The 26,583-nt window shown below is 35.9% G+C and overlaps 2 protein-coding genes across 2 annotated transcripts in view; one reads left to right on the top strand and one right to left on the bottom strand.

Moving 5' to 3' along the window:
• Window positions 1–26,583, top strand: part of LOC127861646 (RING finger and CHY zinc finger domain-containing protein 1-like) — a 473,873-nt gene that overhangs the window by 157,649 nt on the left and 289,641 nt on the right. The window lies entirely within an intron of this gene.
• LOC127861630 (cadherin-87A-like) lies at window positions 684–18,447 on the bottom strand. The gene is made up of 25 exons (XM_052400288.1): window positions 18,228–18,447; window positions 14,584–14,734; window positions 13,224–13,357; window positions 12,735–12,791; window positions 12,288–12,377; window positions 11,865–11,966; window positions 11,214–11,321; window positions 10,429–10,539; window positions 10,048–10,138; window positions 9,705–9,814; window positions 8,860–9,027; window positions 8,471–8,602; window positions 8,078–8,230; window positions 7,479–7,681; window positions 6,755–6,875; window positions 6,371–6,426; window positions 6,011–6,095; window positions 5,597–5,728; window positions 4,907–4,962; window positions 4,197–4,353; window positions 3,761–3,855; window positions 3,389–3,469; window positions 2,802–2,867; window positions 2,329–2,511; window positions 684–1,574 (listed from the first exon to the last, which is right to left on the bottom strand). Exons 1-25 carry the CDS (start codon window positions 18,252–18,254, stop codon window positions 860–862), a joined length of 3,384 nt encoding a protein of 1,127 aa, XP_052256248.1. The 5' UTR covers window positions 18,255–18,447; the 3' UTR covers window positions 684–859.

The following is a 26,583-nucleotide window of genomic DNA, read 5'->3' as shown; positions in this document are numbered from 1 at the left end:
GATACATTCTTAACTCGATAGTTATAATACACCTTATAGATGGACAATATTCTTTTGCAAACTATATATTCAAAACATATCCCACATTCGTGATGATAGATTTACGACACTTAAGACACTATGACAATAAAATTGTTAACATTCGATTTACGATATCAAGTTTTGACATTCATGTTTTCATTTTCTGTTTGAATTCCTATTTTTCCTTCAAGTTGTGTTAAACGCGCGTTTGTTTGTGTTTTATTCTTGGTAAGTGGGAGGTTTGGCTAGCCCTCAACCCGGTTTAATCAACCCACCCGATAATTTGCATTGACCGTCAAAATGGTTGTTCTGTAATTGAAGAAAAGTGTGATATGAATAAGAATTTCTCTTTGTATACAGTTCCTCGATTTTCATTGTTTTCGTATGTTGAAGTGTTTATGTATGTTGAACTCGATTATTGAAAACAACACTGCAATAATATAAACGATAAGGGATACAAAGTTTATTGAACAACTATGTTTACATTACTGTGTAATATTTGTTTCCTTATACAGATGGCTAACTCATATTGGACTAGTTTGGAGACTCGTCTTATATGGTAATAATTGCATGCTCGTCATAATCTATCACCGTTTCTTACACATCGCTGTTATTTCGACCAAATAAATTTACATGTATAATATAATAAGTAAAAGAGAATACTGCATTTTTGTTATTTTATTAAACGTGTTGTAGATATTTCACATAAAAGTATGTTCAGAAAAAACATTCTTATTATGAAACTGTACAAACTCCTTCAACTATTGAGTAACCAATAATGTCACATGTTTGATATTTTGTGTAAGATAACTGTTTGTTCACTGTACAACAATGTATTTTAAAATGCAGTACATTCCTCGATAATATGATCCGTGTCTTTTGTATTAACGTAATCACCAATAGTGATGGTATTTTCGTCAGGAAGATCGCCAATGTTATCATTATATCCGACATAACCCCATCTATGTGCGTAGTCTGGCGCAGTAACGTCGTTTTCGTAAGGACTGTCCTTTTCATTCACCACTGAACCGTTTACGTAGATACCGTCCGGTGACTTTTTATTCAATTCATTTCCAGACGCAGGGGAAAACGAATGGGCTTTCTTGAGCGCTTGATTGCTGTTCATTTCACCACCTCTGGGAGAATTCGGCTCACTCTTTGCCGACTTTAAAGACCGTCGTTCTAGTGAAATGCTGGTCACGCCCGAGATGGTGTCTTCGGCGTTCAATCTCGAGGTCAGAGCATCCAGACTTTCCATGGCATCCTTCAAAGAGTCAGTGGTGGTCCATCGGGGAATTCTCGGCGTGCTGATTGTGCTCCATATCGGCGTTTTCGGAGCGTCCTCGTCGTTGACCGCGTAACCACTGTTGATGATCCCCAGGCCAAAACTGCTTTGAAATTCGTAGTTGTGTTCGGATTGGTCGCTCTGGGTGCGTCTATGCGTGCTGTAGCCGCTCGGGATATCATGATAGAAGTCTAGGCTCAACTCCTGGGTGGAGTACATAGTACTGGATCTTCTGAGAGTGTCGTATAGCCTATGCTCCTTTATATGACTGCAATTACATACAAACAGTGAAGGTAAGGAATCTGTAGGAATTTAAACTTGTTAATAACAAACTTATTCATTAATATTGTATAAATAAATTCGTTTCTGTATAATAGCATTCCATTGTTGTTAACAATATATACATTAACAAGTCGTAGCTTAAATATTTTTTTTCTAACAGAAGTCAAACATATAGCCAGTAAATAAACACAATTGCGTTAAAACGATACACGCAATCCCCAATTTGGGAAAACCGGCCTTAATGCCTGCGCATAAAATGTCATCCAACATAAGCATGTGGTGCGCACAGACTAATCAGGGACAAAACTTTCGCTGAGACACGATTTTCGATTACAGAATACTCATATTAAACGAAATATCCCATAAGGGCGAAAACTGTAGTCTTTGATAAGCCTGTGCGGACTGGAAAGGCCAATATATTTATCAATACTTTGTCCACTGTCGGCAAATACTCAAATACTCAAGGGTCACGCTGTGGGAATATCGGGATTAATGCATGTGCATAAAGTGTCGTCCCAGCATAGCGTGTGCAATGTGAACAGATAAAAAAGCGGCGACACTTTTCGCCAATATACCATTTTTGATAAGTAGAGACTATATTACTAATAAACGAAAATATTCCTAAAAGTGTAAGTATGGTATGTTTACTGCACATGCTAATCTAGGGCGACACTTAATGTATAAACATAACGCTCCGTAAGAGTTAGACTCATGTTTGGCATGATTGATAAATTGATTACTTGTTCCACTGTCGGCAAATGATGACTATAGCGACTAATCCTCCGACGAAGATAACGCCGGCCACTGCAATCAGGCCCATTTCCGCGGGCGATAGGGAGCCGTCGGCGTCGGTATTTATCGAAGATAGAGACATGTAGGTGTGGAAAAGGTCCTGAATCTGAGCCCAGTTGTCGGTTATTGACCTGATCAAGAATATGTCGCATGTCGTAATATGTAGCACAGAACAATAAACAGTACGGGTGTAACGTTTATCTTTTTTTATTAAGATTGGTATCAAGCGCACTTGCAAATAATATGTCACTTAACAAGTAAAGTTTAAAGAGGACGAGTCAAAAAGAAATGGCATGTACACAACACAGAACTGCTTTCTGATTTGACGTGCACACCAAAAATACGAAACCCATATCATGTTATATTATATAAGTCAGAGATCTTTATAGCTCTTCTTAGAATGAGAACTCTGGATATATACCTTTGTAAGTCGCCGAGTCGCACCGCTGCGTTAGTTGAATTAAACGCACCAACTTGAATTATCGACCTGTAAAGCATGATTGGTTCAGTAAATCAGATGCACCGATAACACAATTGAATGTATGCCGGTACTCGTTCTTTAGAAAAACTGCGCCGACAAAAAATGTGGACACATAATTTGAGACGCGTTATACGAAAATGGGTCTTATGCGATATGTAGCCATCTCCAGACCAGCTTGTTTTACCGCAAAGACAGGTATGGAGGTTCCTTGTCCGATATAAAGACATGCAAGGTTTCGTAGTCTTATTAGCGGACAGGATGAGTGAGTATATGGAGATACTTTGGCCGCATATAACATAAGACTCATGTTCGCGGCTAATTTGTCCTCTTAGTTAGGCCTTTTTAACCGGTTTTTGTAAATAACATATTTCGGTACAGCTGTAATCAATTCCCAAACCAGACTTTGATTTTGTTTAAACATTACATTATTTTTCATTTCCATAAATGAGAATACTTATATCATTTGCTAAATTACAAAATTGATTGCAGGGCATAATTGGAAAAAAAAGTTGGTCCATTTAACTTACATTAGAATTCCCGTGCGGTCTTTTCTCTCTTCTAGGTGCGTCATTTGCACATTTTCAACTTGGAGTAAACGCGCCATTGAACTTGAAACAAGAAACACTACTTAATTTTTACAGGTATAATACAAATGAACATAACCAATAACATACTACAAATTCTACAATGCCATTCGATGAACAATTACTCACAAGAAGCCTCAAAAATACAATACATCAAACCTTTTATTAGTAATTATGGTTATTCAAATTAATACTAGAGTTGATTTCAGCTGGTGTTCAACCCTTGATCTATAATATTACTTACACATATTCAAGAATTTGCAACGCATTACTAATAGTAAAAAACAAGAAAGGAGAGATGAGTTAAGATAATACCTTTGGAGTTTTGCAGACTGTCGTCTGAACGTTTCCTTATCTATAGGAACTGGTATTTCTACAGTGCCGTCTTCGTGTGTGCGCAGAAATGAAAACTAAAATATGAAGGACTGTTGTGAAAATGGGAAATCGAGAGACATCACATAAGAAGTGTTTTACTCCATCCGTCTTTAAATTAAGGCAATTGACTTATTGCCTTTCATATACAAGAAAAAAATATCACACAAAGCACTTATCACTAAAAAAACCTAATGACGGTAATCTACGATTGTATCAAAATGTTAGTTTGATCGAAGTCGTTTTCTAAAATGTGTTTGAGGAGGATGGAAAATCATGTATAGTATTCACTGTCCTTCAAGTCCACCGTAATTATTTACATTAAGATACAGACAAACGGTTGTGATAATCAATTCAAAAAAACATCACAAGGTCTTACCACGACAGGCACAGAAGAGGACAATGCGGGTTGCCCCATGTCCGTAGCAAAGACCTCAAAGCGGTACAGTGAAAAGATACTGATGGTCGCGTTCGTCCAGCCTGGCCCTGTTTTGAGCTTGCCGCGCATTTGGTCAATAGTGAACATGTCAGTGTCTCTGTTGAACAAAACCAAAAAGTAAAAAGTAGGAAAATATTGTTAACGAACACATTACATGCAGTCAACTATTATTTTATAACATTATAAATATTTTAAACTCATAACTATTTTTAAAAATGCCATGCTACAGGTATATGCGCAGCGTAATGCGAAAATTGGTCTTTTGCCACATGAAGCCAGCGAATCTCCCCGCCAGACTGTTCGTCCCGCTGTCACGCAGGGCTTAGTGGGCTCATGAGCGGACACGGTAGCTCATGACCAGCGAATGCACAGGCTGATCTGTAGATACGCTGGCCATAAAGAGCAAACGACTCATGTCGCGGCTCATATGTCGTTGCGGATGAATGATTGGTTTGGACATAAAGAGTACGTTCATCAAATTAAAACAATCGAAAATGAGAAAAATTATACAGGTATATACGACACGTGCATGATACGCATTCTTTCAGCAAGTACTGTACATAAATTTCCCATCAACAATTAAATTATGACAACCGTATAATAAGTATTTCGAGAAATTCAAAAGTACACAATCCTGTAAGTAGTCTTACCCATTGCGTAAGCTGTATGTAATGTTGCTGTTAACTCCCTTGTCCGCATCTGTAGCCTGAAAAAAAACAGCAATGTCTCTAAACGCTACGAAAACTATTCGTTTACCGGCATGCTAAATCGGATAATTTTATTTGTCTTTGTCCTTTCAGTTTTTTAATGAGCTTTTTAGTTTTTATGATATATACATGTACTAGTAAGTATATATATATATTTATTTATTTGCAAATAAGCAAAACAATTAATGCAATGCATTCTTAATAGATATACTTGATCGTAACAAAACAATACGTGTACGTATAGTGTGCCATGATTTGTAATTCTTACAATTTATTGTCGGATGATACTGTGTTTTCAGTAAATATTGCCATTCGAAATGTTTAAATCACGCTCCTTCTAATGATAATCCAATTAGTGTGAAAGAGTTAAGAATGATATAAAACACCATTGAATATTCACTCAAATGAGCATCGCTCTAGGAAAACGGGGTTTAAGCATGTGCGTCAAGTGTTGTCCCAGATCAGACTGTGCAGTACGCACATGAAAATCAGGGACGATACTTTCCTCTCCTATTGTATTTTTCGTTTAAAGTATTCTCTTTTTGGCGAAAATCCATTTTTGGCGTAAATGATCGACACTTTACGCACATGCCGTAAATTTTCATAGAGCGAGGGGCGAAGACATCGCCTTACATTTAAAGTAGGAAGATGAAAGTCGGATCCTCCACCAAACGGCAGATTAATGAAGTACTGGGCTTCCTCAAACACTGGCACATTGTCATTCACATCCAGTACGGTCAGGTTGACCGTAACATTGGCTAAAACCTGCATAGAAACGCGAATACATTTGTTATTCAGCACTTTAAAGTTATGTTCCTATGCAGTAACATGACTATAAAAGATATTGGCTTAGTGTCGATAACCTCTACTCGGAACGAACCTTAGTGTCGATAACCTTTACTCGGAACGAATTTCAAAATCCTTGTACATGTATACCAAATAAAAATATGAAGCATGGAACCAAAAACTAATGATTTATTTCATATAATATTTCAAATGCAAAATAGTATGCTATAAGAACGATTACATTAGAAAACGTTGACGAACCTGTGAGTCCAGCAAAACTAAAACGTCCACTTGGTGCGTTTCTTGCTGTTCTCTGTCTAACGGCATCGTCGACATCAGCATATGGCTGGGAACACAAAAGTACAATAGAATAAAGCTTAATATACTAAGTAGTATCTTACTTGTTATTTGAGAGTAAATGCACGCAAGTTGGTATATAAAGTATGCTTAAAACATTCATTTAGGCTGTAGTAATGTATCAGGGCTTAATAAAGTAAACGAAAGGAGAGCTAATTTATAATAATGTGCATGTTCAAAGTACATTTTCATTTTATATATAACGACTGGTTCTAACCAGTTAACCAGTTCTTGAAATACACCATCCATTTATTGTCTACAAACCTGCGGTTATCAACAGCAAATCCCGTCGTTAAACAAGCGTAAGAGTTGCCTTTTAACTGGAAAAAAAACACAACAATCTTTATGTAATTATATATTGTATATGTAATTAGGTAATAGATTTTTGTATCGGATGTAGATATTAAAATGTATAATTGTTAATTAAGTGCGTGTGTCTATTAAATACAAATGGATTTTAAAGACTTTTCATAAACGCATGAAAACCAATACAAGATATGGAACGTTTAGAAGTCTTTAAATCTTGTTGAAAACGGGCTTACTGTATTTTCAATGATTACTCTAATGCCACTTGAAGATAGATTTAAAGATTTCAACATGATCATATGCAGTGTATGTATACAATGTATCAACAAAATATATCAGTACCGGAATAGCATCAATTAAAGTTCCAATCGGCACATTCTCCGGTACTTTCATGTTGACTTTCAGATAGGAGAAGGTCGCGTTCCAGTCAAAAATCACTGATACTGGTACCAGACTGCAGCGCCTGAAATAAATGGGTCGTGCTCTGAGAGAAGTGTGTTAATGCATGTGTGTAAAGTGTCGTCCTAGATGAGCCTGTGCACTCTGCACAGGCTAACCATAGACGACACTTTCCGCTTTTTCAATATTTTCCGTTTAAAGAAAGTCGCTTCATAGCAAAAATCAAGTTTAGGACTGCACATGCTAATCAGGGACGACACTTTACGCACGTGCATTCAACCCCGTTTTCACAGAGCGCGGCTAAAATATATTTGAAAGGCAGCTTTAATTGAAACGTGCCGAATTTTTTTCGAAACCCTTTAAAAGTTATCATGTCATCGATGCTAACAAGGCGTCATGTTGTGTGAAGACGGTATGCTCGTGGTTTAATGTTAAAGTATGTCGACAGCTAGCTTTGCTTTGAAATGTCTTATGAAGATACGTCGAGATGTAACGATATATTATTTCAAATAAAACACAAAGGAATAAAAGTTATAAATAAATATGAAATATTAATAATTCAGTCATACGTTAAATACTTAATACAGTCAGTGCTGCACGATATCTACTAATCTTTAATTTGTCCATACATATGGCTGATATTAAGGAGGTAAAAAGTAATATTCACCTGTCAGTTTGGTCTGCCGGGTTATCACAAGCCTTGGCAATAAACCTGTAACTGCCCTTATATTCTACCGTGCCCCGTACAGTGATGTTTCCTGTCCGCTCATCCACCGTGAAAGGAACATTCCCTAGCGACAGCGACTCATCGATGAAATAGCTGATGTTAGCGTTGCCGGTCCCGTTCTGATCACCGTCTGTTGCGGACAGCTTGAAAAGAATTCCAATGTATATCGTTTATTTTTTTCTGCGTTTCCAATAGACTAGTATTCAAGTCATAAGGTCAATTATAAGGGCCCTATTTTAATGTCATATCAATGTCTGAAATACTTCAAGTTTTAACATTACAAAATATAGAATTGGCTTTTTTTACACTTGTTTAATGAAACAATGCATGAAGTTTCCATAGTAAATAATTAGTACATGCATAGTAAAAACAGATCAGAATATATTGCATGTATATCCAAACAATATGGAAGGCTTTAATTGTTATATTTTATATTGTTATACTCTAATTATATTTAACTATCCGACGTTTTAAAACTTATGATTATGATATTTTCTTCGTGAAAAGTATACAGGTATACTTAGGAAAGGAACACGTACAGTTCCAATGAACGCATTGGGCGACGTGTATGTTGCCTCGAACAGGTACCCGGATTCTTCGAATTGCGGTGTTCTGTCATTGATGTCAAGCAGAGTGATGACCACTGTGGCAGTGTTTGATGACCTGTTCCCTACTCGGTACTCGCCGGCTATCTACAACGCCGTAGATGGAATGTTTTAGAATCTCACATATGTTAAAGGACAACACAACCGCGATAATCTGTATATAATGACGAAAACGGACCACGTGCTATTGTCAAATGAGTGTTCATTTTTAGTTCGTGTTGATTTGAATATTTGGACTCACTGCAGTAAACATTAATAGTTCCACAACTATGATTGGAATATTAAATAATCGGTAAATATAACAAGCATTAGTTAATACCAACTTACCAGTATGACAATAAATCCGTTCGTTTCTCTGTCCATCGCCGACCTGACATCTACACTGAGAACGCCTGTGTCACCCACGGAAAACCCTGTCGTATTGCTAACAATCTTGTAGCAAATCTCGGCATTTGGACCCTGCAAGAGCGACACAAGCATTAAATCCATTAAGTTTCCATGATTAATGTTACTCCACAAATACATGTATCTTTAAAGTAGTTACACAATTATGATATTCTTTTTTTACATTTTCTAATAACACGTGTTCATTTTATGTGATTAAACTGAGAAGATAACACAGATTTTATAACACCAATATCAAATAAATAAAGGAAAAACCCTTAATAATAATAAAAATATGTATATTTATTTCGAGAAATAATCAATTAACGCACTAAGTCGCAATCAGTAGCGCGGACTCTGGTCACATATCCCAGGCTATGTTCAGGCAAGGACACGTTGTAGAGAGTCGGCTGGAACTCAGCGGCACAGTCATTGACGTCTAAAACTGTGACAATTAACACGGCTGCTGCTGTCTTTTTAACGTCATCTTCTTGGTAACACTTAAAAAATACAATACGCAATATGCACGAATATGCAATATGTACGAACGTGTGTGCATACTTGAGGCAACATTGCAAATTATTTTTTTAATTATAGCACCGACAATCTTACTGATGGTTAAAACGTACAACTTTAAGCACTTGTTATCATGACGGTATTTGCTTGCCTTTAGTTGGAGATTTAACGACGGTATTTGCCTGTTTAGTTGGAGATTTAAGGACGGTATTTGACTGTTTAGTTGGAGATTTAAGGACGGTTTTTGCCTGTTTAGTTGGAGATTTAAGGACGGTATTTGCCTGTTTAGTTGGAGATTTAAGGACGGTTTTTGCCTGTTTAGTTGGAGATTTAAGGACGGTATTTGCCTGTTAAGTTGGAGATTTAAGGACGGTATTTGCCTGTTTAGTTGGAGATTTAAGGACGGTATTTGCCTGTTTAGTTGGAGATTTTAAGGACGGTATTTGCCTGTTAAGTTGGAGATTTAAGGACGGTATTTGCCTGATTAGTTGGAGATTTTAAGGCAAAATATGTTGACTCGAAAACACTAAACGATCTGCGATTGTGAAATAATAACAATTATTCTCGGTAAAACATATACATTGTACAAGCATGCAAAAATGTCAGGACGCATATAAGGTGCGCCTGAAAACTGTGTCAACTATACATAAAATAAATTTACCAAAAGATCTAGTCTTAGAGCAGGGTCTGTTTCTCGATCAATTGCAGTGTGGATTCGAATTCGGCCAGTCCGCGAGTCCATCTCAAGATGAGCACTGATGTTACGAGAATCTGAAACACAACGAAGCAACATATTGCAAAAAACCCAGACGGGTTTGTTATTGTAATGCCGATCTAGTCAAATATTCGTCTTTTGAATTTTGTTTGTTTGTTATTGTTCTAATATTTTATTAATGAAAAGTTTCAAATTGAATAAACTGTAGTCGCAGTAATTAAACATTTGTACAATTTATACCAAGAGTCGATTGAAATTGTCAACGCGAAAGTCTTCATCAACAGCATACCTTTAAATGCATACACCACTGTAGCATTGACTCCTAGGTCCTGGTCATAGCAATGAATCGGCGGAAATGAGGTCATCCATCCGGTTGTACTCTGAAGGGAAAAGGGAAATGTCGATGCAACTGCAACATATATATGTGTATAAAACAAAAAATATTTTGCGCACAATCAAATGCAATTGTTAAAGCTTGAATTACGGTTTGTCGTTTGAGACCAATAGTCACTTTCCTTAGGAACACTCATGAAACTTGGCCTGGAATTTTATTTTTCCTACATATTTGTGTTTTAGCATCATTTTTCTAGTACCGACATCCGTTCTTATATCGAATTCAGTATTGCGATGAAAAAGTTATGCATACTGCTACGACAAAAAAAATGGGTACCTCTTCTGTGACATTGATGATATACTCAGTGTTATCAAAGGTAGGCGTATTGTCATCCACGTCGATGACTTCTACGATAAGCTCCGTTGTGGCTGTTTCGGGATCATTACCCTTAAATACCGGAATAAAATTACATTAGTTAACATAGGTGTCGCGTTTTGAGAAAACTCCACATTATGCATGTGCGTAAAGTGTCATCCCAGATTAGCCTGTGCCTAAACTTGATTTTCGGTAAGGAGGGACTTCCTTGAAACTACAAATAACATAAAAGCGGAAAGTGTCGTCCCTGATTAGCCTGTGCGGACTACACGGGCTAATCTGGGACGACACTTTACGCACATGCATTAAGCCCAGTTTTCTCAGAACGCGACACATATTATTAATTGCAAACTTAACGAAGATACAAAGTGAAAAGTTGTGTTTTATATACTGCGGCTCGTGTGAGAGCATTAACTATGCAAAGCCAGTATGGACTTCTGACACTATAAGCCACAATAAGTATAAAAAACACCATCATGTTCTCAACAAATTTCGTTCGCTGTGTCATGGTCTCCACTGATAGTTAAACGCGTGTTAAGGTTTTGATGACTTTTTTTAAAGCTTTCTTTGTTTTGACCGATGGAATCGCTATATACATTGTTTATGTAATATAGTATCAGCTGTTTTTGTGATGTATTCTACTATTTTATCTACGTTAGATCACACTTTTAATCTTAAGTCGCGCCACTAATTACAGATTGTATTATTTTAACTCGATATGCATATTTTATGACCTGAATACATACCGATGTGGCCACTACAGATAGTCTGTGTGTGCGTGTCTGTTCGTAATCCAGCGGCTGACTATTACGAACGATGCCTGATGGGATGATTGACAGCTGATTACCTCCGCCCTGCAAATACACAATGTGTATAGTTTATTTGAGGCTTAACGAAACCGTTAAATGGCTGACAAGTGTCTTACGGTTATTATTAATGGTGTGTTCTATTGAGCCTCGTTCTGGGAAAGAGGACTTGATGCATGTGCGTAAAGTGTCGTCCCAGATCCGCCTGAGCAGACCGTTTAAGAAAATACTTCCTTTACAAGAATCATACCATACTAGCGGAAAGTGTTGTCCCTAGTAAGCCTGTGCGGACTGCACGCACGTGCATTAAGTCCGGCTTTTTATTCCAGAACGCGTCATAATGTTTACTAAACCCTTTTCTCAAATATGTCATGAAAGTATCTCCATGAATATAAAATGTTGTGATTGTTCGCATTAAGTTTTAAAATAGCTTCAACACGTTCAAATATGCCTTTGACATGCAAACTGTGTCATACATTTAAAATGCAAATCAACGAGTACTGTTAGAGCCAAAGCCTCACAAAATGTTACCATTCCATATAAGGCTGTTATTTTCTTGTTTGAAACCAATTTGAAGCTAAGTCATTGTACCTGTCCTCGACGAAAGAGGAATGATTGGTTGGTGCAGTCTTCATCTATGGGGACAAGCGGTTCTTTTCCAAAATCAACGATTGTTGAATTAATGGTCGTATTCTGAAAATATAATAATAGTGGTGGAAATATTATTAAGTCCGAACATTAATAATTTGATACTCAAAAATAAATTGCCTTGGTATAGAAAATATTATGAACACTTACCTTTATCGGTTATGCACGCTATAAATATGGAGTACGGCACTCCAAAGAATGCCAAAGAAGTACCAAAATGGCACAAATACAATAATGTGAATAAACAACAAAAAATGTTATTAACTCATGCTTTTCGCCTGCAGGTTACACTCGAATAACATATATAAAAAAGTGTTTAACTATGAACATTATGAATTTATTCATTACAATTAGCGGCGAACTTACCTCTGGGACTGAAATCGTGTATGTCGAATTCCTAAACTTAGGGGCGTCCGTGTTGATAGCGTACACAAGCAGTTTTACAGAGCGTTCAACCTTCAAAGTACAAAATTATAGTTGTACCTTCTAATTACCGCCTTCAAAAACATGTACATTACATTAAATCTCAGTGAGCAAAAACACTTCATTTCTTTCAGAAAATAACAGTAACAGTGTCAAGTGATTCCAACAGCAAATAACAAAATATATATATAATTTGCCATATAATACTTCTGTTTCCTCGTATAATCACATGTAAAAACAGAACCTTTCCGTGATTTTTTTTATCACCACTCGTATTTTATTAAACCTGAAAACGTATGTTATGTGCGTCGCAGTCACATTTTATAAGGTTAAATTTGTACAAATACAAATAAATATTTCTGTAAAAGATTCACGTGAATATTTGCTTACCATGTTTGATCGGCGTTGCAGATTCTGGCACTGCATAGTACACTGTTGGGGCGACACCTGCACAAAAATTAACAGAAATATTTCGCTAACGTTAGCAGAGGCCGAAACAACACATTTTGTCGACCCCTGTAGAAGTTACCGAAAATTGATTATAAACATGCATAAGCATTACATAGTATATAAGACCGGTTATATTAAAACAAATTTATTATGTACTCGTATGTTAATGACAGGCTCATTTTTTAATATTGCACAAGGTTGGCTGCGATTAGCAGTTTTTAAAGGTTCAATGCTGTTTCAGCGTTCTTAAATTTCCTATTTCGACAAAAGCCCATATCCTCTTGAAGACGTTAACCAGTTAATGAGCCTCCAGTGAAAGGAGCGTAAGTTCAAGAAACGCAAATGTATGCTTAAGAAAGACGCCACGAAAAAAGAAAATGAACCCTTCAGCTATGCGCTACTTTCAATGATCGTGATGAAGCTACTTACGAAGCATGGCTTTTTCAGGTCAATATTCAACACAATCTTCGATTCGTTTGCCACGTCAGTCGTGTTAAATAATAAGCAAGGCTTCTCGAACGTGACGTTTACCCAAGACGGCGTGAAAGTCGCAATAGCTGAACCTTGCAATAAAAGAAAACACTTCGTGAATTACCATTATATATTTTTATCATATTAAATATTATAATTATTTATTATACATAAGGGATTTTTAAACAAATCGTATTTGGTTTTAGGAATTAAAGACAGACGATAAGTTATTCGATAAAAGATATTATATTTGAAGGCATGGAAGGGGATATATGCAATAAATGTTTTGCCGCAAAATCAATGTTAACAACTTTTCTAAATAGATAATCATGAATATTCCAAAAAGATAAATAACATGTATATTTGATTTTAGAGAAAACGGTTAATGGTGTAGCCTAATTGACACATAAACTGTCCTAACCAAGCAAAGACGTTTGAGATGTTTAAATAAAGACCCAGCATCATTAGGCATCCTTTGATTTCGTATTTCTTATAGGAAGTTTTCCTTAATCGAAACATTTATGCGATATTTATATAAGCTTACACATATAAAGAAATATCAACCATTTATAATACCATAAATCGAGTTAGACTAATACATACTGATATGATAATCGTATTAATTAAGCAATTAAGTCGGAAAGATGTCGGCAGCAATTAACATAAAACCATCTTTAATAACATGCAGAAAAATGGTTGAGTATCTGAATGGTACTAAAGACTGAGCCGCGCTATATGAAAACGGGGCTGTGTGCATGTGCGTAAAGTGCAGTCTCAGATTAGCCTGTGCAGTCAGCATAAGCCAATCAGGGAAGACACTTTGCGCTTTTATGGGATTTTTGAATTTGAGAGAAGTCTCTTCTAAACAACAAATCTGTCTAAGTATAAAGTGTCATCCCTGAATAGCCTGTGCGTACTGCACATTCTTACCAGGGACGAAACTTTACGCACATGTATTAAGCTCGGTTTTCCTAGTACGAAACTCAAATGAATAACGATCTAGCGTTGTGTATCGACCAGTAAATAATGTTCTGGAACGCAGGTGCGTAAGACTAAAGCCGTAAGGATGTTATACTAGGTAGATTAGAATGCCAGACACCAGAAGGAAACCATAATAGTTTATTAGCCGATATATAACTATTATGCAACAAGAACTAGATTCTGCTGGCACATAAGTTCGTTACAAAAGCTTTCTTGCGTTGTTTATTGATACGTAAGTCGTTTTACAACATATTTTGGTCTAAGTCTACTGATTGATCGGAGAGCAGCATATTAAAACTATGAAAAAAAAAGTATTAATACATGTTTTTATACTAACCAGCTGTTGTGTTATCTGAAACATTTATTAAGATTTCGTCTGTACTGCTACACGGATCCATCACACATCCCTGGTCACACAATAGCGACGTCACGTGACTACAGAAAATCATAATCAAGGCCACTGGGAAAACGAGGCCCCGTAACATGGTCTGGAAAAGAATTGTTAAAATTGTGAAGTCTATACATATGTTTCTTAATCTGTAATACCTGAAAGTGTTGTGCACAAGATAAATTGTTTATAGTAAGCCAAAGAAAATACTAGAAGGCTGTACAATGTTGCATTCCTAACCACATGTGGTTAGCGTGTGGCTGTTATATTAATAAGTGGAAACATCATTTTGAATGATAAATAATCATATTTATTATAATCATAACGAAAAATCAACTTTTGTGAAAACAAATATTTCCTAATCAAATATATGTAATTGATAATGAATTGTTTTTTCAGAAAAGTTGATTTTTCAGTATAAATTGATTATTTATCATTCAATATGGTGTTTTATTTGATAAGGATTTTTTTTCAGAAAAGTTGATTTTTCGGTATACTTTGATAATTTATCATTCAAAATGATGTTTTCACTAATTAATATAACAGCCACACGCTAACCACCTTCCTTACGACTATATTAAGTCGTACATGTGATCGTTAAGACGGATAAGACAAAAAATAGGGAAGCGTTCGCGCAAGTTGCATTTTTTTTCTTTTTTTAAATGTGACACTTTTTATCCGGCAGATTATAATCTTTCTGAAGTTATCTGTCAGACAAATTCCAACGGCACAAATAGGTCTTGTCAAGAACAATACCAATTATCCGATGCTATTGTGTAATGCAGATTACGATACGGGTCGTCTAGAAATCGATGACAATTATCTTTATCATCAAAGCGATAGAATCCCTCGCATAGCTCACGGTGGCCATAGTAACATTTTACGCAGGGCACAACAATGTCCAGCTGGACGAGCTCAATTGGCAATTAAAGAAGTTACAAACGTTTGACAACTGAAATACTAAATTATAAATGCAAAATACTAATTATTCACATTTTAAGTAATTAGACAGCGAATAAAACATTTGACCAAAAAAACACAGAAAAACATCTAATACAAATAATAGCCGTTAACGATGTCAAACAAAGTTATTATATTGCAAATGGTATGAGCAAACTAGCTATTTATTTTTTATAATTACATGGTTAAAAACTAAGATAAAAATACACGTATGTAACGGTTTATTTCGAACCAGTATGTATGTGAAGTCTCCATCCTGGGACTTCAATGATATTTTGCAGTGGGAAATTCGAGGCTCATGAATATATAAGGTAAAACGTGTCCATTAACAGAAATTAAAAGACAAAAAGATTAGCCCATCGTTTTTTTACCACCTATTGTATTAACAAGCATAAAAATAACTTATAAACAAAGATTAACCGTGATGCATGTATTTGCTTACAAATACTCCATATTTATTGTTGAACATTTAAGACTATACGTTAAAGACTAAATGAAAATAGACGGATACATCATGAATTAATTTCGCGAAAGCTACATTATATTCAAGGCACTTCTTTGATCTATTGCAGTTTTACTAGTCATTTAAACAAATTAAACTTAATATGGGAAGCGAACATTTGAATACATTTCACTAAACAATAAGAAAATACGATACGCGTGTCAATGCGTGCTTTATTGCCGATAAATGACCGGAAAGAACCGAATCCCGAATTTATCCTCGAAATAAGCATGCATATGTGAAATTAGTACGCGAATCACTGAAATGTGCAATTAAGGACGGTCAAAAGATCAAGTTTAATTAATAAAAAATAAAGTGTGTAGCAAGAAAAATAACTTCCCTTGCGGTTTCCGCTCGTCGAATTCCAATGTAAATATATAAGACATGTTTTTGCAATCACATCTTCATATGATACCAGAGTTTTTGGGATTTCCTTATTATTTGTAATGAAATACGAAACATAATCGTCCCTATGATACTCTCATGTCGGTTTACAGTCAACTCGTACCTAAATCAAATCGTACCTTCGTCAACTCGAATTTATTTTGGTCAACTTGCACTGTAGTCAACTCGTACCGTGGTCTACTCGTACCTTATTCAAACGTGTCATATGGAAAAGGGTTCTAGACGAGTAATTTATGCATACACACACACTTATGTAACACCTCTAGAGTTTACTACACGATTATTTCGTTCCATACTTTCTTTTGATGAAGCGGTCTTGAAATAATGTTGTAAACACGAAAAAACATTGTTTATAATACAGGTTAAAAATTTAATATTTCGCTCGTTAAAATTACAGAAACGCAGATTTTCGAACAACCATTTTTTTTGTCCAATTGAAGGCTCTGTCCTGACATCGAGTGTGAGCGTGGCTGCAGTGACAGTTGGTTACGGTACTTGTATCTACCAGGCTGAAAACCCGATTTCAATCTAACACACCACCATTATTTTTAAAAGTGACTGAAAACAGCTTACCGGTACATTAAAATAAGTTTAAGAACATTTGAGCCGCGTTCTGAGAAAACTGGACTTAATGCATGTGCGAAAAGTGGCGTCGCATATTAGCCTGTGAAGTCCGCACAGGCTAATCAGGGACGACACTTTACGCTTTTATGGAATTTTTAGGTTCAAGCAAGACCCTTCTTACCGAAAATCAAGTTAAGTCGGAAAGTGTCTTCCCTGATTAGCCTGTGCAAACTGCACAGGCTAATCTGGGATGACATTTTACTCACATGCTCGTTTGTTCTTTCTGTCAGGATCTATCGAACAAACACGTGAACTCGAGAGGTGCACATTTTCTGCTTTTGTAATAACTACGTGCCTCGCGACATCTGTGTTATCCTTATAACCAATCAATATCCCACTTATTTAATTTGTTTATCAGTATGTTGTAATTCGCATGTCTGACGTTATCAACTATGTGCTCGCCTTAAATATTCATGTTTGAGGTATGTAGAAAATCGAATTAAGAATGAAAGACATTGTAAAGATGTGAAAATAATAAGTCTAAGCGTCACGTGTCATTCATCGAAGGTTTTTAACTTATGATTAATAACTATATTTTTATATTTATTTGAAATGTTTCAAAGCAAATTAAAGACTGCGTATCACTGTTAACATAAAATACCAAATACAATTTATTGAATATTCAAACGAGATAATTATATATAAAAAAGAACAAATTTATATAGAAAAATGCATTTCGATGAATACATGGGTGTTGAACATTAACTATTTATCACTTGAATATTAGCAACATGGTATACGGTTGAACTATATTAAACTGTCTGTCCACATATTTTATTTCGGTTTAATCGACTGCTTTGCTGGTAGCGTGATATGTAAGAAAAAAAAGAAGCGTGTATTACAATCATACGCATAATACCTTAAAGCATAATGTAGAACTAATTAAAACTGAAATAAACGTGAGCGGTGGAGACTTCATTCAACGTGAAGGTATTTGAAAATCGTTTCGTGTTCATTTATTGCATGTTACTATATTAATCAAATCGCATCATATTACATACGTACATGTTCCATTCAATATTCAAATAAATTAAAACTGTGAAAATGGATGAACGAATCATTTATATTCGAACAGAAACACTAAATAAGTTTAAACTCTTACCTTTTGTTTCTGATGTTTAAATTCCATAGGCCGAACTCTAATCACAGTTCTAATGAAATCCGCAATATTCACTCCGCGCCCGAAATCCCCGTCGATAAGAGATTACAATATCAAAACAATGGCAGAGTAGCAATTAAATATTCACTTGAAATTTATGGGCACTATCAAAAGATATCGAACTAACCATTTAAGCAGCGGCGTGTCTTTGCATATATTGACATCGACCGTTTTATTACCCGCTCTCAAATACCACGACGCGCATGCGTTATCAGAGATTTAAAGTTGAGCTGGGCATCGCTTGTTGTCTTGTCAGGGTTTTAAAAGGTAAATATCAAGTGTTTTTTTTTAAATATCAAGTGTTTTGATGCTGACCAACAAGATATTGTCAAGCTTTTCATTGACCAATCAAATATTAGATCATAATCCTGTATGCCAATTAAAGAGGATGTGTTTTATCATGAAATAAAACGTGATACGAATTACGTTAACTACATGGTGTCATACCAATTAGTGAAGTAATACACGCGCGAAATGGGCTCGGCACGTGTGACACTGACTAGTGAAACAACATTTATACGTGTACTCAATGAAACTATCTTAAAGAAAAAAAATAGTATTATTTTAACGCTGCATAAAAGCTCTTTATTAACAGTTTTTAAATATTATTCGCGCGTGTTGCCAACATTGAAACTTCGATACATATGATAATAAAAAGTCCTTTGGACGCAAAAGCAGCAATGGCATGCATATGTTATTATTTACTTTTATTTATTTACCGGTTAACAAGTTGTTTTTGTGTGTTTGTTTGCTTTTCATCAATAGACAATAGCTTTCGCGCCTTTTATAGTATTGCTGCTATTTTTTTATTTACCTAAGTGTTTTGAGCAAGAAAATACCATGAAAACAATCAACATCCTTCAATTATTTATAACAAAGTAACCAATAATAGCTCATAACAATATGTAGATAATACAACATATTTTTTCTGCTTAACAAAATTACCACAAGAAGACAGGTTAAACAGTTATATTTTCTTACAAAAGAATTACAAGACAATATCTCAATAATGGTTGTAGTACATACTATCAACTTGAAAGATATCGCCACGATTAACTTTGTCAACCATACGTTATGATCTACGTTTCGTACATAGGTGTTTTTTCTGTTAAGAAAAGTGTAAAGTGAGTCCGAGATTCGTTACCTAAATTGGATTTTTCGTGATTTTTAAAAATAAAATTCGAGCGACTTATCGAATTGAAAAATAACGTGTAACGTTAATCACCGATATCTAAATTTATCAAACTGTTGGCGCAAATTGAAATTAGTAGCGATATGCATTATTCTGCAATGAAAGAACTACCACTGTTATTGCCGCATCAGTAGTTTCTAATGAAACGCATAACCTTGGTTACTGACAGACATTTACTTGATTATTTCTGTTTCTTAAACTTGTTTTTCGGACAACCGGACTTTCTTAATAAGCCGAGTTTTGTGTTTTCAGGAAACGGGATTTACATTGCCTTTATAAGCCTAAGGCTTTATTTGATATCTTTCTTTAACAGATGTGTCTTAACTACTAACTAATCCATTTATACAAAAATAAAAACCATCAAATTTGAAACTCCCCAACAATAGATCGGATTGTTTTCAGCAGCACATAACGTTATGAGCTCATAATAAAAATCGACCCATAAATATCCATAAACTAGAGGAAGTGGGCAATATTTATCAATACGTCGGACCGCAGATACATAAGTGCCACTTAAGACAGGCCGGGTTGTCACAGCTCACCCGTTCAATATCGACCGGAAAATTTATCAGGAAGGCTTTACGCAAAAATGTGACAAATTCCGCGTGGCGTCTGTGACAATCTTATCTCTGTATATCTTTATATATCTCGGACAACTGAAGAATCTTGCTGTTATGAAGTTAAACGATGCAATTTCAGACATTTTATAGAGCAGTGAAAAGCGTATAAACATTTTATTTCGTCGATTTAACACGATTTTTTATCATAAAACGATTTTATGTATAAGTTGGTTTTTTATGCTCTTTACAAAACTAGCGTATACATGCTTAAAATTAAATTCCCAAATATTCAAATGTGCTTAAAAACGCCAAAAGGAAGAAACCTTGAAATACAAAATAAATGAATGCAATTTGTAAGGATTCCTAATTCGCAATGCATAACCATTATCCAAGGGTGACAACGCTGACCAAGCATTATCTCCGTTTATTATCTACCTTGAATGTGAGAACATGCTCCACCATATGATCGTGTATGTTTACGTGCGTTTTCCGAAGTTAACGAGGTGTCCCGACAATGTCGGTCATAAATCCTACCTCAACATTAAACTTACGAAAGTTAGGGCGAGTTTTACTTCTGCAATACAACTTCAGTTTCCGGCTTTTTAGTTTTTACTGAAATATATTCTATATCGGTGTGTCTTTGTACTTTGGTGGAAGCCTGAGAAACCTCACCTGTGTTATATGACCAACAGTCTAACTCAAATGTGTTGGTATTGCGGATTGAGACCAGGTCGCGTTATTTCACTGTGCATTTTTAGATGCATTGTAAATACTTTGGACTTTGTGTAAATGCTGATTTGAGAACAAAATATCAATACAAATGTAATATTTTTTTAATGTTTAACAATGCAGTTTACTACTAACTATAGGCGTTTCCAAAAACTAGGTGATCTCCTCTTGAATTTTTCTTCCTTGATTGCGAATACGTCATTAACGAAAGTTATACAATCAACTTCCGTGGACGATTTTATGCCCATTACTTTGAAATATACTTCATTGATCGAGTACTACAAGTTGAACGTTTTCTTTTAATAACAAAACATGGGGGAAAATACTAAAAAAAGTTTATTTATTGTATAACAAATATTTATTTTTTTCATACTGACAATTTCAGACCATATTATGCCATACGTTTTAATGTTAAAAGGGCTATACCTTTTCAATGGAAGCTAACTCGTAAGTGTAATTAGTACACTTGATATTGTATTTATTGGTATATGTCAATTGTTTTCAAAACAGATTAATTATTATCCGCATGAATTAAGGGTTATAAAAATTCCAAAGTCGAAAACCACGGGATGTTATCAGCATGCGATTTGTACAATACCGATAATACGGTACACTTGCGTAATGCAGATAGCGATAAGGATCGGCATTTAGTGACAAGTAACATGGCAGATATTGTACCCCGGTATTTCTGTATGATCTCTAGAGTCATAAAAATGCCTACGGTTGAAACCGCGTGTTGTTATCAACAAGAGATTAGTACAATACCGACAATACGCTGAAGTTGCGTAATGCAGATAACGATAAAGATCAGCATTAATTTGGTGACAATTGATATTAAAATTTTCTCCCATATTTTTATGTGAAATTTAAGTATATCAAAGAAACTAGCATCCTACTAGTGTTTATATAATCTCATCTTATATGGCGCGTACCTACCAATATGATAACAAAAAAATCAGTACTATTTTAAATTAAAACTTATTTAAATATATTTCTGACCAAATATTAGGCATTGATCTGATCACTTTCGAACAGATTTTTAAAACATGTATGATAGCCTCTTTGGTATAACTCAATACAACGCAACTCGATTGTTCTTTGTTTGACAAATTGTAGACGGTTGACGTATTTTGTTGTTTTTTTTGGGGGGAGGGGGGGGGGGGGGGGGGGGTGCAATCAATGCACCGCCATTTAATTAATAATGTAGCGTATTACGTAATGTTAAAAATAGAATTGTATTATACAACACTGACAAGGTATTTAGATGACAACTCAATGAGTGACGTGAGTAGGCATTATCATTAAAAGAATAAATGTAGAGTGTATTTTGCATTTCTTTTTATTTTATTATTAGCATAGCCAGGGACCTATATTCGGCTCACAAAATCATATGTCATACTCGATTCAGAACATTCAAATGTAACTGTTTTTATCAAGTCATTTTTTAACAAAATGAGCTCATTTAAAGACTCTAAATTATACAAATTGTATTCTTTATTATGTATTTGCAGATATTGGGTATGTCAGTATATATAAACATAAGAAACCATGTAAAACAGGTCAAACGTGATTATATATTGTAAGTACAGACACCCGTTAAGCGTCCGTGCTTACAATAAAAACAATTCCATATATATGAGCCGTGCTCTGTGAATAGGGGTTTAATGAATGTGCAGCAAGTGTCGTCCCAGATTAGCCCGTGCAGTCCACACAGGCTAATCAGGGACGGCACTTTCCGCTTTAATGATATTATTGTTTTAAGAAAGTCTCTTCCTCGCAAAAATCTAGTATAGGCGGAAGTATCGTCCCAGATTAGCCTGAGCGGACGAAACTTTACGCAAATTCATTAAACCCCCATTACACAGAGCACGGCCCATATGTTGTTTTTGTTTGGTTGTCAAATACCGAATGCTTAAACAGGCGTCAAAATACGATTCAAGCTGTGAAATTTTGCATTGCAAAGATTCAAAGTAACGAAATATTTAAATGAAAAGTATGCTTATACTTAATAAGAATACCTGACATTCGTTCACAAGGTCAATGGTTCCTACGCTTATTTTGACAAGGCGGACATGCGTTCTTTCGTTATTTTGACAAGCCGAAAAATGTTTCCTACATTATTTGGACAGCCCGGACATTCGTTTCTCGAACTTCTAGAGTACCATAGAGTACATTTGACTGTGTATATTAATAGAACAGCGTTTTTTTTGCAACTGCATCCAATAAGAAATTAAGAATAGCTCACTGAAGTTAAACTCATTTTTTGTCAACTTGTAAAAGAGCATTTTGTCTACAAAAATCTATGTAATCATACCACATATAGCGTTGAAATAGTGAATATTTCTATAAAGAACACTGATTGTTTACGTGTTAACTCTATTTTACGAAATACTTTACAAAAATTTCGTTGATTTTGAGCGTTATAGAGGCTTTAAACATATGTGCATCAGACGATCAGAGTAATTTAATTTATAAAAAAGCATAATATTTGTTGTTGAAGGGACCGTTTCACAAATTTTAGCATGTATTTAAGTTTCTCATTCAATTCATTCAATTCTTTCAATTGATAAATGCATATAAATATTGGCACCAAATAGCGACATTAAAAGAAACAATAATACAATTAAAGAGAAAGTAAAAAGTCATCCACAACTGGGCTTGAACCACTGAGCCTTAGAAATAACGGCTCTAGGATAGGCTTCTTTGAGATGAAAAATATAATACAGCACTGAAAATATATACATTTATAGACTCCAAATCAATAAATAACTTGCGGAACGTTGTCTTTGTCGTCATTATAATGAAATGGAAAATTGTAGAGTTTCTTTTGCATTGCATTACAATGAATTATCAGCAACGTCTACATTCAGCACACAGAGCCGTTGTATGTCAAATTCAACATGAAAGAAAACTGCTTTTTTCAGCAATATGAACTCCTTTAAAGAATCTAAATTATTCAAAGACTCATAATTATACACATTGGTACTCTTGTTGAAACATTTGTTTGTAGATGTATGTGTATTCCGAATTTTTCGATGTCCTTCTGAGTCCTTCCGCGCCTGTTGCTGCATTATGTGTGGACCCGGATTGTGTCTTAACACTACTACTTAATAAACTTACTGGAGTAACAAACGAACGAATTTTAGCTGAAAAATCCAGCTATTAAGTTGTTAGTGAAATATTTCCAATGTTGGTGTGGTCTTGTTTTGTGGGTGTGAAGCCAGAGTGCCCGGAGATAATCCCACCTGTCCGGTATGGTAGCCACCATTTAAACTCACATGCTTCTGGGAACGGGGTTTGAACATGTATTTGAAGATGTTTGCGTAGTTCAAATTTAATGATGTCCTTCCCCTCTGAGGCTGTATTATGTTTGTATTCCATCACTCCTAACTGAGTTACTTATTGGACTAAAGAAAGTTGAGACGAATTTTGAATCATAGCTGCAATCCACTTGTCTGGTATATTGGCCACTAAACAAACTCGCATGCTGCCGGGAATGTGGATTGAACCTAGGTGAGAGGCGCGTGGACCAACCGCTGAACTAACCGGAAAGCAAGTACTTGTAGATTATTGGTATGTCAGTATAATGAGTATATATATAAACACGCTTAACAATCAATAAAAGTCACCAGAAGTGAACAGGGGATCACTTGTGCTCACGCACGGGAAGTTGCCTAGTTTTGGAAAAGGCCAATTAATAAAACAAGCGCTGCTTCATATTTATTACAATAAATACACTCAAAATCTCGCCTTCTTGTTCGCACTTGATCCAACAATTTGATTATGTTACCTCCTCTCTGATTCCGTACACTATTGTGTTTGTGACACAAAACAACTGCAAAGGCACTTACACATGTATAATGTGAACTTTCACTGTTTACTTTCAATTGTTTAACGTTATTCATTGTATCACAAGTATTTCTTTAAATGTTTGATCATCCATAAGAACATTGAATAGTTTAAACTATTTTGGTAAATTTTAAAAGTAATAGGTTTAAGATTTAAATGTATATAAAAGTGTAACTGACTAGTTTTAACGTTTTGAATCCGCTGCGTTTTCAGCATCGCCTACTAAATAAGCCCCGGTGATAAGTGGGTTGGCGTCGGAAGTTCTCAGTGCGGTACTACGTGCCCTGCCCAAGAAACATGCACCGGAAAGTCCACCACCTGTGGGTTGGAATGTCAGCGTCTCTAGTAGGGATTATGCCCAACGGAGCCTCGATGGATCGACAGTTACCATTTACTAGTATTCTGTTACTGGCATAATCTTCCGATACCGCTGCGGACGCTACTGAAACCATTCAAAGTATATGTGGTCGCATTGATGGTAACATTTATATCGCAGAAACGATTCCAGGCATTATACCCAACACTGGTTGCCGCATTGGAGTATTGCTGGGGTGATTCCGCTGAAAGCGCTGTTACCTGTAATTCTAGAGGCACTCCTAGAGAAGCGTATCATGTCGCCGATTGTTGTAACGTATGGTGTACGAACTGGTCCAAATCTATTCTAAAGCGTCCGGAACGGTTTACTAAACTGTATCGGACAGTTACGTATATTTGAACCGCTCGTGCGTCTGTAAACCGTACCGGGCGATTTATTTTGAGGATAACAAACCGTCCGATACAGTTTAGGAAACCGTCCGGGACGGTTCCCTGGAAACCGTCCGGGACAGTTTCATGGCGTACATTATAGTACGGCTTTACTTGCGGTATTTTTGTCAATTGCTTACTTGAAAAAGTATAATTCAGTCTATTAAACCTGTTCGGTTTAAAACCTGCTTCCTTCTATGTATCAAAAAATGCACTGCTAAAGATGAAATTCGTTACCTATGTCAGAAATACTTAGTTGGCAAATATATTAATTCGAGTACTTAAAATATTCATTTCTAACTCTGACGTGTTTGGAAGCAATGATTGATTGAATATTTTAAAATCCATGCTTTGTCCGAGAAAAATAGCGTCGCTCGAGATGACAACGATATTACATTACGCTCGTAAAACTTCCAAAGTAAAGCATTTTTGTAAGGAGTGTTCTGATTGTTTGATATAAATACTATACCCAACTCCAGCAATAATACCGTATCGGACAGTTTAAACCGTCCCGGACAGTTTATGCGCACGAACGGTCCAAAACTTTCCTAAACCGTCCCGGACAGTTTTTAAACCGTCCGGGATGATTTACAATCCGGTTTAGGATAGTTTTGGACCGGTTCGTACACCATAATAATGGGAACACCAAACACAGTGCATGTACCGTTAAGAGTGCCGTTTGTTCCACTGGTTACGTCGCCTTGAGCGCCGGGGAAGCCGATCATTGCGTTACATGCGTTATTATTTTCAGTACGCGGGACGTGGTACAGTGCAGTTACCGTTTGAATTATAATTGAGTCCGAAGCAGTCCCGGTGATTTTATGCGACGGCCTCGGTTGACGACTCAGATGTGTTAACTCGTCTCTGTCGGTATTCTTTGAATGTCTTCCCGGTTGAACTTGAGATTGAACTAGTTTACAATATTCCTCAGTTACCCTGTCTCTGTGTCATTTCCACACATCAGCGCCAACGTAGATTCGGCAAAATACGTGGCTCTCCACTGTACCATAAAAATCTGCGGCCCGGACGTTCTTTCTTCGACCCTACTACGATATCGGAAACAAGGAGAACGCCATTAAGACCTTCGTCATTGATCATGTGGTCGTGATGATTCTAATGACGTCATACACCAAGACGGTCGTACTTAAGATGGCGGAGAGATTTTTAGTACCCCGGGACTTCATGGGGGTACATACCTAGGGCTGTTTAGTGGGCCGCCCTGTTT

The sequence above is a fragment of the Dreissena polymorpha genome, chromosome 16 (genome assembly GCF_020536995.1).
Source record: "Dreissena polymorpha isolate Duluth1 chromosome 16, UMN_Dpol_1.0, whole genome shotgun sequence".
NCBI classification, from domain to species: Eukaryota; Metazoa; Mollusca; class Bivalvia; order Myida; family Dreissenidae; genus Dreissena; species Dreissena polymorpha.
This window is presented reverse-complemented; position numbering and strand designations above follow the sequence as displayed.

Coding starts and splice junctions, on each gene's coding strand:
- LOC127861630 (XM_052400288.1), bottom strand. CDS start 18,254: ATGGAATTTAAACATCAGAAACAAAAG. Junction 11,967..12,287: donor ACACGATTTCAGTCCCAGAG/GTAAGTTCGCCG, acceptor TTATATTTTCAG/AATACGACCATTAATTCAAC. Junction 2,868..3,388: donor GACCGCACGGGAATTCTAAT/GTAAGTTAAATG, acceptor CATGCTTTACAG/GTCGATAATTCAAGTTGGTG.